The 16559-nt window shown below is 38.5% G+C and overlaps 1 protein-coding gene across 13 annotated transcripts in view; it reads right to left on the bottom strand.

Annotated features, from left to right (window-relative positions):
• Nucleotides 1-16204, bottom strand: part of DENND1A (DENN domain containing 1A) — a 215024-nt gene extending 198820 nt beyond the window's left edge. For 11 of the 13 annotated variants that reach the window (XR_012625890.1, XR_012625891.1, XM_074846656.1 and 8 more), the window contains exons 1-2: nt 15961-16204; nt 9475-9545 (exon numbers count right to left, since the gene is read on the bottom strand). Coding sequence is in view for 8 of the 13 variants with exons in the window: in XM_074846662.1 (XP_074702763.1) it covers nt 9475-9545; nt 15961-15977 (88 nt within the window). In the remaining 5 variants the exon portion in view is untranslated. The remainder of the gene's footprint in view (nt 1-9474; nt 9546-15960) is intronic. The other 2 variants (XM_074846657.1, XM_074846655.1) reach the window with 1 other exon arrangement.
• Nucleotides 16205-16559: the final 355 nt, after the last annotated feature.

The raw sequence follows: 16559 nt of genomic DNA on the forward strand, positions 1-16559 counted from the left end.
AAAACAAACCAAAACCAAACCAACAAAAGCCACATGAAGACCTGACAATGTCTCTTTTTGTTCATCATAAAAAAATATCACACCGAAGAGAAGCAGACCAATATTGCCTCAGGCACTCCAACAGGCCTCTGTTTGAATTAGAGTTTACATTCTCTTCTTGCAAGGAACTACCTATAACAAAAAGAACCAGTAATAAAAATAGATCTAGTTCATCTGTTGCTTTACCAAATTTGCTTTGCTTGCATGTTAAAGTAGTGCTCTGGATAGAACTACCGACCCACATGTCAACAGACTAAACACAGACTCAACTTCTAAACTCCAATATTTCTGTTGAAAACACTCACAGGAAGCATCAGTACAACTGTGGATGGACCATATGTCAGTCATTTCTGGGATGGTGCTTACAACATTAGGCAAAAAAACCCAAAATCGCTATTCTTAATCTACAGGGAGTCTACTTTAAAGTCATTACTACTTTGTTTCTTCTTCATCTGAATGACACTCTAATTAAAAGTTCTTTACAGAAATGTCTATATCCAGATTAACAGCTGATTGCAGATGCATTAAGCTTTAAGCAAAAGTTAACACTCATTAATGAGATTACCTGTTGTGATTAAATAATGACAAACAAAAACAAACCACCTTGGAAATTTTTGTGACTGAGAATGAACCAAGTTAAAATTACTCCCTTAAAGTCACACACACCGCCCATTTAACAAGGTTTTGACTCTATCCAAAGTACAATCTCTTTGCCGTTATTGGAGTAACGGCCCTACTCTTAAAGTAGCACAGAGAGTTAATTGCAACAAGTGCTTCATCAAATTCTTAAATGCTTCAAATGCTAAAATATTAAATGTTTTAGTAGTATTTGGTATCTAAATTGGGTCTCTCAAGAGGTCTTTAAAAAGAACAACCACTCAAAACTCCTCTAAATTCAAGGAAAACTGTAAGTACAGCTAGTGAATGAAAATAATTTGTTAAAATCACTAAAAAAACCCTGCCTTAGAAAGTTTCAGTTTAGCAGTTAATTTCAACCTGCAGTTAAAAAGGCACTAGCTGTCAGTCAGTTTTCTCACCCAACTCTATCATGAAAAGAAAAACTGACAGATCACAGGAGCTTGCCTTTGTAAACCAATTCGGGAACTTTCATGCTTCTTATTTGTTAGGTTAAAGGTTAAATTGCTGACCTCTGCCCTCCTGCTTAGCAGCCTTTCCCTTTTTCTGTAAAGCTTTATTTTGGGGCTGTATTTACATGGATTAGTCTCTTTTCACGCTAAGAAGGAATCTGTTCACAGCCAAAGCCTTAGTTCTGGTTGTACAAAAAGCAGTCACAATTATTCAGCAGCAGACAATGACCATATTGTGGATTTACAAAAAAACCACCTCAGCCATGGCAAGTTCTGTCCTTGCTGCACAAAACAATAGAAGAAAAATCTTATCAAGCATTCAAGAGAAAGCAAACAAAGCAGGCCCACTGTGAACTTGATGAAGATGTCAAGCTCCTTTAAAAAAATATAAATCAACAAAAGAGTTTAAAGTCTTGTGAGTGAGACTTTCTGTGCTGAATTTTTCTGTCTAGTTAAACAGTGCCAGCAGTAGCAATATAGTGCAGACTAGTAAATACTTGTGAAATAGAAAAACTGTAGACAGAAGTAGTTAAAGCATGAAACAAAAAGGACAAACAGATCTCTTCCCATAAAATAACTTGCAGAAATGGAAGAACATTCAGTTGTACTTGATATTAACATTTTGAGCTTTTATTAAATCTAGCATCATCAGCTAAGAACACACCTAAAAATGTGGTAAGATAAAATTTATGACGACTTGCAATGTTTTTTCATAAAGTGAGTTTCTCTTCAAATTGAGTTGTGTATTTTATTTGTACTGTAAAAGCCAAACTGTGAACTGTCTTCAAACAAAACAATTCAGACAGTGCTACTTATTTGATCTGGGGATACTGCAGTCTTAGTAAGTTCTGTGAAAATCTTCCATCTTGTTTGTACTTAGAAGAAAAGCAATCAAATGGGAAGAGCAAAACAAAGCAGCAGCTTAGGAGAATTAGAATTTCTCAATACTACCTATCTACTCAGATTTGGTTACTTTTCCAATCCTGCTCTAGGAAGTTAGGTGTAGCAACAGAATACCATAAAGATGGGATTGGAAAACTTGTGATACCTGAATTACAGCACATGTTCAACAGAAAGCCCCTGATTTAATGGGAAGAGACCTGAATTTTGCACTTCGTTATTCCTAAACCTTCAGTACATTATCTATTTCTCAGTACAGAATAGGCAGACTTCAACCAACAAAATGTTTGCACCTTAAAAAAAAAAAAGGTTGCTCTGAGAGGTGCACAGGTAAGGTTTATGAACCTTTGAATGACCAATTCTTAACTTAATCCTACTCCAGTAACTTTGCTTAAGTTCAAGAAAATATTTCATCTATATGGGAGGCACTGCTCTATTATCTAAAATTAGAATATATGACACAAAGATAAGGAGTAGCAGTATGTCTATTTTGCAGACAGAAACCTGCTAGTTCTCTCTACCTGTGGAAGTCCTATCATGGAAACCATAGTGACAACTGCAGAATAATTTTAGGGCCCAAGCACATCATGACTTCTCCCAGTGGAGTTAAGGACTTCGATTAGTTTAAGTTATAACATTTGTGATCTACTGGGAAGGGGGGGGAGGGAGGGAAAGAGCTATTACAACAACACAAGGCTAGAACATGAAAAGTAAAGAAGGAAGTACTTAAACTACTCACAAGCTTCTAGTAGGAACAAGATTAGTAGTACATGCTACTCTCAGAGCCAATTCAAATGCAAATTTCATCCTTTCTCTCAAACAATGATAAACTACCTCAGAGTTAATAGTTTCCTTCTAAGATTCATCTCCCTTTTCAACTTAGTGGTATGTTTTCGAGAAAAGAAAGAAGCACATGGCGAGTCTTACAGCAAGACCTTTTAAATTCTGTCATAAAAGAAGTAGTATAAACTACATTTCCTTTACTAATCTAGCGAACATTTGTTAAACTCTAACACTTACACTTTGTCCATGCTATTGCATTTAGGCTTCTAACTTACCATGGGGGTTTTTTTGGGGGGAAAGAAAGAAAGAAATAAAACCTTTAGCTGTACTAAACCATTTTAGCTTTTTCCTTGAACACACAGCAAGAATTTATGCTACACTCACAAAAAGATGAAAGATGAGGTCCTTGGAGAGAAAGGCCTTTTGGCACACTACATGGTAAAGCTACAGATTTGACATACTTTTATAATGTCTGCTTTGGCAAGAACACAAAAACCCCATACAAAAGCATGCTACGTCCTCCCAGACAGGGGTGTAGGGGGGTGTCTTACTCTTGTGAGCATTTACTTTCAAATGTTCATACTTTAGAGACTATTTTGATCAGTTACTTTAGACTAACAAATTCTCTTTTTCTACCTGAACAGTTTGACAGTTAGACTACAATTCTCCACACAGACCCCTCTAACAAGAGAGGATCTTTGCCTAAGGTCCAGAAAGATCCTTAAATTTGTCACATCATATTTCTGATGAGTGATCTGCAGCAGTTTTTAGATCATAAAGTGCTTTGAAAGTTAAAAGAAAAATTTCTTAAGTAGTTGGTATGCTTTCATTTTCTTTACATAGGCATTTAAACTAAAATTGCTAGTAGATTCTTCCTATTTCTGCATCTCAAAAAAACAAAACAATCTTTTAGCTGAGGTTTAAAAAAAGAAACGTGGTTCCAACTTTACTCTACTTACAAACATGCAATATGTCAATAATACAGAACTGAATTTCTAGAAGTGCTTAAGCTAACTTAAGCCGTTATAACTTGTAAAAGAAACAATACAACTTCTTTGCCATTTACTACCTCAGCCTCTGTGAATTTCACTATTATGAGATGCCATGACAAATACACAAGCCCTCCATTAGAAGGGCTTCACAATCTCATAAAGTGCACTTTCCCCTCCTTTACATCGTTTAAAAATGGGAAGAGGAATCCAATAAAATAGTAGTATTTCATACAAAGCATCTATTTTGCTCTCAAATTATCCACTGCATATAACTATTCCAATGAATGAGAGAAGATCATGCACCAAAGACAGACTTACCATCAAAACTTAAAGTAAGTTAAAACTGTAATTTGTAGCTTCAGTTTAGAGCCTCCAACATTATTTGCTTAGGAATGTGCTATTTCATGGAACACACACTGCCCTAACACCAGAGAACTTAGCATCTCCAGCAAGATTTAAATGGATTCTAGCTTCCTGAATTTGAGAAGCACCAGCTACATCAGTGATGAAACAAACAGCACAGACATCTGCTGCTGCAAAGATTTTGGTGTCATTAAGTACAAAAAGCACTGAAAACAGAGTTTGGTTTTAAACCTTTTTCTTAAACTAGGGTGAACAGTAAAACATAACATAAAGCAATATGCTAACAAAAACAACGGTACACCTTAAACCTTGCATGTAATGTTCAGAAGTGTTATTATTTTAGTGTCAACTAAAACATACATCTACTCATTTCTCCCAAGTCATACTTAATTACTTAACTATCACAGCAGAAAGGCAAAACTAATGATATTATAGGTGATGTCCAGAATATATTACTGGTATCTGCTGGGCAATAAACTGTATTGTTATTCCCCTTTATCTATGATTTTTGAGGCTCTATTTTATTTCATTCCTGAAGCAAGGTTAACTCGTATCAGTGAAACCTCTAAAATAATCATGATAAATCCAAAAACTTTTTGACTGTTTTTTTTAAAAGCAATACACCTGGATTTAGTGAGGTAGATGGCCTCCTTATATCTAAGTGATAAGGAAAGTTAGAATTTTTCCTATTGTCAGAACTACACAGCACTAAAATATATAAAGGCAAAGACATAAAGCCCATGCATAGGCTATAGAATATTAAAGTCTCATATGTGAATTGGAATTTGTCTTAGTAAGCAATTTTTTTTAAGTCCTAACAATCTCCCTGTTCACCTGAAATGGCTGAAAGCCAAAGTTACTTCTCAAAGAGTTGACTTTGTTGTGCCCATCTGTACAGTATTATCATCTTACTCCAAATCCCAACTACACCACTGCACAAAAGACACCCATTAAGACTATTTAACTTAAGCCAGCCTCTTAGTCAGGCTTCTATATCAGCCTTGGAACTGCACCTTTTCCTCTGAGTCACCTGAGTGCTTACTTGATACTACAAATGAAAGAATCAAAGTATCAGAAGTATTAACACTGTAAGTTTTAGTCAATATTTTCCCTATAATAATATTCCATTTTTTAAATAAAACCACAACTATTTTTTTCCTCTCCTCCTGAAAGTAAGTGTGTGGGAGTTGGTGAGAAGCACTAGACTTGCAAAGTTCCTATGCCTGACATACTTATACTTGACACACACAACACAGATTTCTCACTAGATATAACATCCATGTACTGTCACTGTAAAGATGCAGACTCCATTCTTTCTATTCTATTTTGCTATCTTAGACTTTTGGTGAGAAGGCATCAACATTCAACCAGAAGAGAGTATGGACAAGAGAACAGTGCTATTTGATGAAACTGAGAAGTAGAACATGAATGAATGCATCATGGAAATATTAAGTGAAGAAATTCTGAATTCCAGACAGCCCAAATAAAATTTTACAAAAGTAAAAAAAAGAGTTGGAACAAGGTTAAGATAAAAGTAGTTTTGTATCTTCATTCTATTTTAAGAAGTCAAATTTTCTTTAGGGAAAAAAACCCCACAAACACTGACTTCGATTCAATTAGCTAAGGGGAATTCCCAGTTTCCACAGAAATCACAACAATCATAAGGCAAAAAAATGGTTTGGTAATTGTCTTCTCTTAAGGAAATATCTTCTTACTAACAAATATTCATCTTACCACTGTAGTCACAGTTGCAGATATCTTGCTTCACAGTTCTCAAAACAAAGATAGCACATTTACATAAAGTGACCCAGTAAGAAAAATCCACAAGTCCCCAAATAAGATCTACGAATATAGCAAAGAAAAGTACAAACACAGCTTTTAGATACAACTGAATGCTAGAATTGTACAACGTACCAAAGACTTCATGTGCCAAAAAATACACAAATCACCAATGCTGAGCACAGATGATCATTATTTCTAAATGATCTAGAGGGGAAAGGACAGAGAGACCACAGCTGAGCTGATCCAGTGATCACTTCCTTTCTCAGTTCACACATTTCATTGTGGTTTGGCAGCATTCTGCCTGGACTGGAATAAAACAATGCTTGCTTTTTCAGCTTCTTTGGTTTCAATGAAATTTTCTCTTCATACCTTATTAAGAGTACAAAACATCCTCCAGATGTTCCTGAAGCTTACATTTCTAGGAATTAGATCTTAGGATCATAGGATAATTCAGGCTGGAAGGGACCTCAGGAGGTCTCTAGCCCAACCTCCTGCTCAAAGATGGGCCAGGTGTGAGGTCAGACCAGGTTGTTCAGGCTGTAATCCAGCTGGATCTTCAAAACCTCCAAGGATAGAGATTGCACAACCTCTCTGAGTGACCCGGGCCAATACTTGACTGCCCTCATGGTGAACACATTCCCAATATTCAGTTAGAACACCTCTTGATTCAGTCTGTCATTATCTCTTGTCCTCCTGCCACTCACCGCTGTGAAAGGCCTGGATATCTCATCTTGATGAGCTCCTCACAGGTAGGGGAGGCTGCTGTTTGGGTTCCCTGAAGTCTTCTCCAGGCTGAACAAGCCCAAACTCTCAACCTCCCTTCACAGTGCAAGTGCTCTAGTTCGCTCACCATCTTGGTGGCCCCCCACTGACCTTGTTCCAGTTTATTGATGTCTTTCTTGGAGCCCAGAACAGATTTTGGCCTTCTGCAATCAACTATCTTGATAAGAGGGAGCCTTCTATATCAAACATCGGAACAGGCTGCCCAGGGAAGTGGTTGAGTCACCATCCCTGGAGGTATTTAAAAGACGTGTAGACATGGTGCTTAAGGACATGGTTTAGTGGTGGACTTGGCAGTGTTAGGTTTATGGTTGGCCTCAATGATCTTAAAGGTCTTTTCCAACCTGAATGATTCTATATGATAGTCAATGAATAATGCTGCTTTCATTCATTTCAAAAGTTATTAACCAAATAAACATTTAATGCAATATTGTTAACAGTTACCTGAGCAATAAGGCTACTTGAATGTACAATTGTCTGTCAGTAGTTAATAGCACACATCATTATCTCCCATTTCAGCAAGATTAAATATATTAAAGCTTTTAATTTCAGTTGATATTTAAGAGTCACATGAAAAACATCCTGTGCTACTTTCTCACTTTTACTCTTCTGATTCTATCCCCCACTCCACTGCAGGGGAGTGAGCAAGCGGCTGTGTGGTTCTTAGTTGCTGGCTGGGGTTAAACCACAACAGTTACACAAACCTTTGAATAAAACAAAATAGAGGCATGTTTTACCACCCCACAAGCCAGACACTTTCCCACACTAGGGCTGCTGTAGCTTTGGAGCAATTCATTCTCCTCAAGCCCATGTCAGAAGATGGATATACGAATTACGAGCACTGTAAGTGATCAATAGCACTATTATACTAGACACGAACTTCAAAAACAGCTGTCTTAGTTAATTTTGGGATCCATTACATAGGAAGAAATACTTTTTTAAACACGTCTGATAATTTGCTCCCTATACACCTTTTACACATTTTACTTTTCTTGACAGTAACTGCTCCTTGCCATGTAACATACATTCCCCAACTGCAGAAAAAAGGTTGATACGTATGCTTGGTCTTCTGGCACAGAACACCTAGCTGAGAAGTAGAAAAGACTACATGGAGGTCTCTAGGTCTGTATTTCTAGAATGGGATAGAGCATAGCTGTTAAACACAGCCGATGCTGCGGAGAATCAAACCACCACCTTCATTTAGAACAGAAGGACAGAGTATTTGGGGATACACAAATCTAAGACTTCTGAGAATAAAGGGCACCACTTAAATATAAAAGAATTGGTTGGGAAAAATCTTTTAAAAGATTATTCAGAGAGAATTAATAACTTCAGTACATATGAGTTGTAAAAACAATTATTAAAACAATTTTTTTACTCACTAAAAACAATTTCTGAAGATTTTGCACCTATAAGTGCATACAACAAACCTAAAAACACAACTAAGTGAAACTCCCACAGAATCAGTTGGTTTATAGAACAAAATGTATACTAAATTCTCCAATTAAAAACCTGTAAAGTAGTTTCCATGCTTTTTAACCCACCTTCCCACAGCAGGGAATTAATCCCTCCAGGGGGATGCAAACAAACTTCAAAGAGAAGATTATACCCAGACACTAGTACTGTACAATGTAATGTTTATGGTCAAATTTGTTCAGATTTTCTGGCACTAGAATCCAGGTCAGATGTGCAGAAACAAAGACTAGTTATTAAAAGGGCTCCTGCAGTTACATCAAATAGTCGTGATGGCATATAGCAGTAGGACAAGCCAAAACTGTATTCCAGTTACAACTCCTATGGAGGATTTGGCAGTAAAGGAAAGAGTTGAAGCTATTTGACTTTTGCTGGTTGTAACAAACAAATACAGATATAAAAGGAGATAAGTGGCTTTCCAGTCAATAAATATAAAAATCCTTTCTATTGATTCATTGTACCATATATACAACACACGGATGATCATTTCATAAAAGATAAAAGGGATATTACTTCAGTATATGTTGACTAATCATAATTATTTAATTTTGACATCCCTCCTTTTTGTAACGTTCTAGAGACAGATCTCAGAAAACAGTATCTTGAACTAAATTCTGGGATTACGAATTTCAACCTTTGCTTTTCCTGCTTATTTGATCAAGTTCCTCAGGTTTAGAAAAAAGTGCAATCAAAAATTCACAAATATACTTACATATTGGTTTCAGCAGTTATGGGACTTCTCTAGCATAAACATAGGAATACTTGTCAGAAATATTATTATAGAAAAATACTTGTATCATTATGGCTTGATAACAATGTTTGTTAAAATTGTTAACCACATCATGAACTGCATTCATGTCTTATTTCAAGAAAAAAAATCATTTGATCAGAGGAAGAACTCTGGGAACAGATAAAAATACTTCTGTAGACAAGAAAGAAGAATGAAAAATAAATTCCACTCAAGAAGTTTTAGCGTATTTTTTGTTTTAAAACTACCCATTCCTTATATCAGCAGCAAATGTAAGAGTTATTTCTATTTCAAAAGACAAAAAAGGCAAAACAGTCAAAGAAATCAGAAAATTGCCCACAATCGGGGACAGAGGCAAGAATTTCTCATTAGTCCTAACTGTAAAAGATTCTGCAGAACCAGCAATTAAGATATCTTTAAAAGCTAGAACAGCATAGTATTAAATATACTTCATTATCTCATAATACATGGTTCTTAAGAATAGTTTCAGCCAATAAATAGGTAGAATTACAGTGCAAAACAGTACCTTTCCCAACGCAACTGATTCCTGAATAGGTCACTTCTGCATACACTTCAAAGGTAGTTTCCGGATTTTGTCTGAAAGAAAAAAAAAGTTATTTAGCACATTGAGAATTTTTTTTCAAGTGTGCTTTCAATTACTCAGTCAAAAAGGGTTCCAAGAATGCATACGTTACAATGACAACTTGATAAACTAGATTTCTTGTTTTATAGTCTGTGATGATTTCACATCAGATCTTTCTGCCTGACTAGTATGTAACAAGATATGACTGAAGCTCAGATGAGTTAGTATGAACAGGGTGTCTAACAAACTTCCACAGAGAAAAAAAAGAATCAAAACAATAGAAGTCAGGCACACAGAACCTTTAAGTCAATTCAATTGTTGTGACTAGTCTGCGTTTCTAGATACTAAAATATCCCAGGCATATCATTCAGAACTTTGCCAGAAAAATAAAACCATGCCTTTTCTATCACTTTTCAGAATGCTACTCCGAGAAACAACAGTTATTTCAGTTCTTGGCCACAACACTAATTTTGATTACATGTGCACCTTGCAAAAGCAAGTTCTTTTTGCTTCACCTTTACTTTCAAATAAGAAAGTAAATCACCTATGTTCTAAATAGAGGGATTCTTTTCAGGAGAAAAAATAATCCTGAATACTTCTTTCTCTTCACCAAACTGAAAACAGAGTCACATTGTCCAACATGGGACAAACAACCCAGATTCAATTTTCATTACTGCAACCCTTGAGTTCAACTTCATGACACCTATATACACAGGAAAAGGGAAAAACAAAACAAAACAAGAAACTGCAGTCAAAAGGATGCAAAGTCATTTTATGCAGACATTATTGGAAAACTTAATAAGCTGTATTTATTTAGGATGAAGACAGTTCCCCTCTTTAATACCTGTCAAAATATTTCTACCTATTTGTCAAAAAAAAAAAAAAAAAAAGGCCACGCTGGAGAGTATTACAAATGCACAAGGTTTCACCTCATGAGACTCCAGAGTCTTAAATCTAGAAAGCTGCCAGATGCATGTGAAATAAGGAAATAGGTGCGATTGTCAAAAATTATACCAAATTCAGCTGCAAAATGTAAATGAAGCTTGAGGAGACTTATTCTGCTCCAGAGTTATAAATATACCAGTTAAAAGTTAATGATATATGACTTAAGAAAAAAAAACATTTAGTGTACATTTCCAGTTCTCACTAATATAAGTCCATAAGCGAAGCTCTGGAATTAAATTTCATAAGGAGCGTGTAAAGGCAGCAGGTGATTATATAAGAAAGCATATTTTGAGTTAAATTCCTGACTAACAATTTTAGCTACTCCAAAATTTTTATGAGATTAAAGAGAATCACACATTAGACTGTAATTGTTTAGTTACTGAAATAAGGATTTGGTAAGTCTGAACATGTGACATTTATTCTTAGATTTTCTGGTTTAAACCAAGAATCAAAACTGCATAATTACTGCTCTAAATTTATGACTGCTTGTATAGTGATAATATTGTCTTCTGTGTGTTAATGTAAACTATCTAACATTAGAAAATTGTTGAAGTATAATTAACTTGCAAATCTCGTTAGCTTCCTTACAGTTAAGGGTGAAAATAATGATAAAAAAACATATAGACATATATATATATATCTCCTAGAATTCCTACCTGAATAGTAATTTCAAAAATGAAACTCATCTCACCCAGCATCTCAAACCAAACATATAAACATGTCAAGGAGTTCAGCCTACTCTTCAGAGAATTTCTTTTATTTTTAATCCTACTTTAACACCAAAAGGGATTAAACAAAACATTTCTAACCATGCCACGGGCCCACTTAGTGTAACTCAAGTGGCTCTAAGCCAAACCCCACACCTATTTAAATCGACAGAAAAGCTACCGTTGGTTTCAGTAGCATAGGATCACACTCTACAGTTTTACAGAGCACCTCGCAGGAGCAACAATGTGGTTCACAATTCAATTAATGTTAATTTAATTTGCTACCAGTTCCCAACTGATTTGCCTTAAGTAGCCATTTTTTAGAAAACTACATTTGTAAGTTATGAGAAATCCAAAAATCAATAAATCAACTATTATTTTGCTGTATAAAACAAACTTGCATAATTTTCTCTGTGCTACTTAGAGTTGCTGCATAGTCTGCTTCAAATATTGAGATTCTCAGCTACATTCCTACAATCATGGTTCAGGATGAGGTGAAATGATACCCACATAACACCAGAAACGTATTTTTCCTTTCATATATATTGCTGTGCAGCCTTATCTTACCCTCCTTGTTTATGTCTTTATTTTTAGCACCCTGTTTCCTTAATTAAAAGTTTATAAATTTTATAATATTTTTACAGCTAATGGATAAAATAACAAACACCTTTTTAGTATTATGTTAGAGTCTGTGTTCAAATTCTTTAGTGAAAACACTGTATAACACAGCTGGCAAGAGCACTTACCATATACCAAAACTTTCAGACAAAAAGACATCACATTTTGTATTTTAATATTCCATGACAAACGTCCACTTATTTCTACGAACAGTGAAATTAAAGTAGCTTTGCCAAGTCAGAAACTAAGTATTAAAGGCTGCATTCAACAAGCTAACACCTCAGTATGAGAATGAAGTCATTGTTGAATTCTGAATATTTTATAAGTTTTCAGTGGAATTAAGGAAACAAGGCACTATGAGACTTCATACAGTTTACAAAAATAGCATAAACATGCATCATAATATGTATATTTTGCAGACCATTTTTATGACTATTAAACTACCCTGCGGACATCTAATGCCACCTGTGCACTGTGTTGAAACCTCAACCCGCTGAAACCATCGACAGCATTATAACCTTAAACACAAAGTTTTCTTTCCTCCCAACCATCATTTAAAGACCCACGGTCAGTTATCAAGTGAACATACAGATGCAATAAAAAAATACATAGAACACATGTACAAAAATACATAGTACGCCATTTATTTGATAACTGGATAATTTCAGAAGGAAACGCAATTTACTTTTTGTAAATAGAAATTTAGGAAGGAACTCTATGAGAAAAGAATGCTTTTGTGATAAGTGCTAGTTGTAGGAGTTACTTCAAACCTCTCTGATGTAGAAATAGCTTTAGTATCAAAGCAATCCATAAGAAATTAAAAATATTGTATAACTTCAACGTAAAATTGAAGTAATACAATATTTTAAATAAGATATTTATGTACCTTTTAGAATCAAAATTATTAGTTTTCACTAAACTTTAAGAGATTTGTGCAGAACAAAATTAAATAAAGTCCTTCTCTGAAGCTGTATGTATGGAAGTACATATCTTACAGTATCTAAAGCCTATTTTAATTCTGTCAGGATCATTTTTTTTCTACACATAGGAAAACATAATAGCACTTACTACAGAAAGTATCGCTCTACTTAAAAACTGAGGCATAAGAGAGCCTGACACTGCTTCATAATTAGTTGTCTTATAACAAGACTTAGTTGCTCAACTCTTGCAGAAAAAATTATTAGCATCAATCTGTAATTACTAATTCCATTCAGAAATTGCATCTCAAACCCTGATTAATTTCCATACATGTAAGTTTTTCTGCCTGGTATTCCCTATTACATTTCAGTATATAGCAAACTTTATATTCAATATCTGAAAGCATTTCCAGATTAGTATTAGAGATCTCTTCTGTCATCACTGAACTACAACCACCTCTGGAAAGGAACATGCGAAGTTTTTGTACGGTGCAACGCAATTCTGTTGAACAGATTGATATTGACACATTATTAAAAAAAAAAAAAAATCACTTCTCTCTTGTAATGTCTTGAGTACTGAAGACTACCAAGAAGTGATAGCAGCCAGGTTAACTAGATTCCTATTTTACATTACCTCGCTGGCACAGAGTGCCTTGCACGTACCGTATGACATGCTCCGACACGAAGCTTAACCCAACAGTGTAACCCAATACTCAATTTACCTTTTTTTCGCCTGCAGCTATACACAAGCCAAAAGCTTACGGGATTGCTGGCAACTTCTTGATTTCTTTCACTTCATTCTGATGCAGCTACTGATAATTTTCTCTAAGCAATCTTTCACTCAAATGACTCATTACTATACATCCATCAAAAATGTAACTGACACATATGTCCAGGTTTCACGCAGAGCATATCACAGTGTGTGCAAGTGATCATCTGCCAAGGAGTTTAATATTCCTCATAATTATCAATCTATAGCAAGGAGGAAGAGATCTGACTACTGGATTTTTGCTAGGGCTCCAACACATATTTGCGGCACCACTGAAGGAGACATGCCTCAGTGTACCCAATTATAAAATAGGTTTCTCATTCACGCTCCCACCTGCCCCCATAAGGGACCTACTTATCAACTCGAAAATCTTTGCTGGATTAAACATCCAGCTCAGAAGAGCAGACCAGAAAAGCCTCTTACTCAGACAGGCTCTCTCATTCTTTATATATTTCCAGATTGCTTTGAAATTTTGTGCTTACTCTACCTGGGCACAGTGTTGTGTCCAAAGTGGAAAAAAGCAATTAATAAATTGTTGCTCAAGGCAAAGTTGCTTAATCACATAATGGACAAAACGTTTTCTCACAAAGTCCGAGAGGAATGAAAAGTAATGTTTATCTGGAGTTATCACCTATGTTTTCCTGGTGACAGAGAAAGACATGAGCTTTGTCTGTAATCTTGAGAGACACATTCACACTGAAAGACTTTGCACAGAAAAAGTCCTGAAGTCCACTGGCTGTAATAAATACTTGTAGCTGCTACATTTTCTCACTGATACCAGTGAGGTTTCCAGTTGAAGCGTCTCATCCAAGTGATCATGTTCACATTCAGCAAAGTGTATGCAAAGCCATTAAAGGTCAAATTAGCAATCAAAAACCCAGAGATGGTAAACAGAGTTTGTGGATTCAGTACGTACACAAACGAAACTACATTTTAAGAGAGCATCAGCCTTTTAATAGATGTAAGATAAGGTCATCGTAAGAAGTCATTTCAGATCATAATCCTGAAGTGACCTGAGCAAGGGTGACCACTGCAATACGTGAAGGTACAAGCTGAAGATACAGCCTGCTCTGCTGTCAAAATAGTAACTATTTTAGATTCTACCTGTATTTGAATGTAAGATGAGTTTAACTAGTTTCTCAGACTTTGATTTTTTTGTAGCAACAGTTGAGAACCCATGTGCCGAAAGAGTGCAAAAACTACCCCACAGTATCTCCCAAAGAAGGAAGTTTGTTTCCTGGAACCAAGCAATCAGCTCAGTGCTATCATTACAAGCACTCATTATCTGCTTACATTTTCCTAAAACACCTGGCTGGATAGACAGACATTTCTCTCTATCCAGCCTGTGGGCTTGGGAACATGGAGATGTGTCACCACACTAAGTTCACTACAAACTATGTCTCCTCCAGTCTCATATTCAGGTTAAACAGAAGAGGTGAAAAGTTAAAGCCCTATGTAATCTTGAAGAACACTGTGTTCCACAAGGAAAAGCAATTGCTCAACAGCACCTACTGAAACTGCTGAATAAAATACAATCTAACTGGATCTCTCCACCTCTCCACTCTATCACACCTCTCATGCACGAAGATGTCAGCACTCCCTGTTTGGTGATAGCTTTATTACCCCTCTGTCTCAGGAGAACTGAATTTGCCTGGAAAGGCACATGAATGAACTGAGATCTTTAATGTGACAATACCAAACATACCAACAGGGCTTACCAATAAACCAATCTGCGGTTGTATGAAAATTTAAAAAATACTGAGCGCATGGAGCTGCAGGCCCAACACATTAATCACTTACACCACTCTTCCTTCCCCCAATCCCCTTGCTAATGCACTTTCAAGATATCGTAACTAGACTACAGCACACTCTAATCGAGGCAAGGAGGCTCGGAACTCTCCCGACCCCACCACACCCCCAAAACAGGCGTCACCAATGCTGGCAAGGAAGGCTCTGCCATTCCAGCAGCCCCAATCCTCCTGAAGGCCTGCACCCTTGAAACGCAAACTGCCCTCACAGCCTGGCCCTGCGCGCTACCACACAGAGAACTGAAGACGGTGAGAAAGAGAGTTAGACAACACACCAGGGCTGGGTTTGAGGACGGGAAACCACACTCTCCTCCCCTCCTCAGGGCAAGGGAGCCGGGGGAGCTCCCCGCCCCGGGGTCCTGCCGCTGAGTTGGGCTGTGACGGCCCGGGGCCCTCAGCCCTGCGCCTCCTCCCTCCCCGGCCCGAGAGCTGGCCTGGGCGGGGGGTGGGAAGCGCTCTTCCCCCTTCTTTCTCCCCCTCTTCCTCGCCCTACCCCAAGGCCTGTAGGCTCGGTCGGGGTCTCGCCCGCGCGGCCTCGCACGGAGCTGGAAGGAGGGCGGGGAAGTGCCCTTCTCGCTCTCCAGAGCCCTCCCGCTTTCCTGAGGGCCTGCGAGCGGGGCTGAGAGCTACAGGGGGGGGGGGGGGGGAACGGGGGGGGCACTCACTTGATCCTGGATCCCATGGTCTCTGGGGGGCCGCATAGGCCCGGGCCAGAGAGAAAGAGAGAGAGAGCAAGGGGGGGAGGGGGCCGGGGCTCGGTGGGCTGCGCTCTCTCCGCCACTCGCCCCCTCACTCCATCCCGGCCCGCGCCGCCGTCGCCTCAGCCGAGTCACGGCGCGGCGCGGGGGCTGCCGGGAGCTGTAGTGCGGCGGGGCCGGGGGGCGGGGCCAGCGGACGGACAGTCTCGCCGCGCGCCCCGCTGGGTTGGCGCGGGAGAGGTGCGCGCGCGCCCGGCCTCGCCTTGGCCCCGCCCCGCCACGCCACGCCCCGCCCCGCCCTGCCCCGCTCCCGCCCGGGCGGGTGCCGGCGCCTCAGGGCGCTTCAGGCGGGAACCCCGCGGCGGGGCGGGCAGCGCCCCTCGGCCGCCGCCGCTGCTCCCCCCAACAGCGCTTAGCGGCTTCAAAACCGGCCAAGAGAGTCCCACCAGCGCCGGAAAGGGGCTGAGCGCGACGCTCCCCTCCAGGAGCGGGTCGCGGAGGGCAGCTGCCTCCCGGCCCGCCGCGGCGCCTTGTGTCCCCTCAGTGAGGGCTGAGCCGTCAGGCAC

Source organism: Strix aluco, chromosome 20 (assembly GCF_031877795.1).
Source record: "Strix aluco isolate bStrAlu1 chromosome 20, bStrAlu1.hap1, whole genome shotgun sequence".
Lineage (NCBI taxonomy): Eukaryota > Metazoa > Chordata > Aves > Strigiformes > Strigidae > Strix > Strix aluco.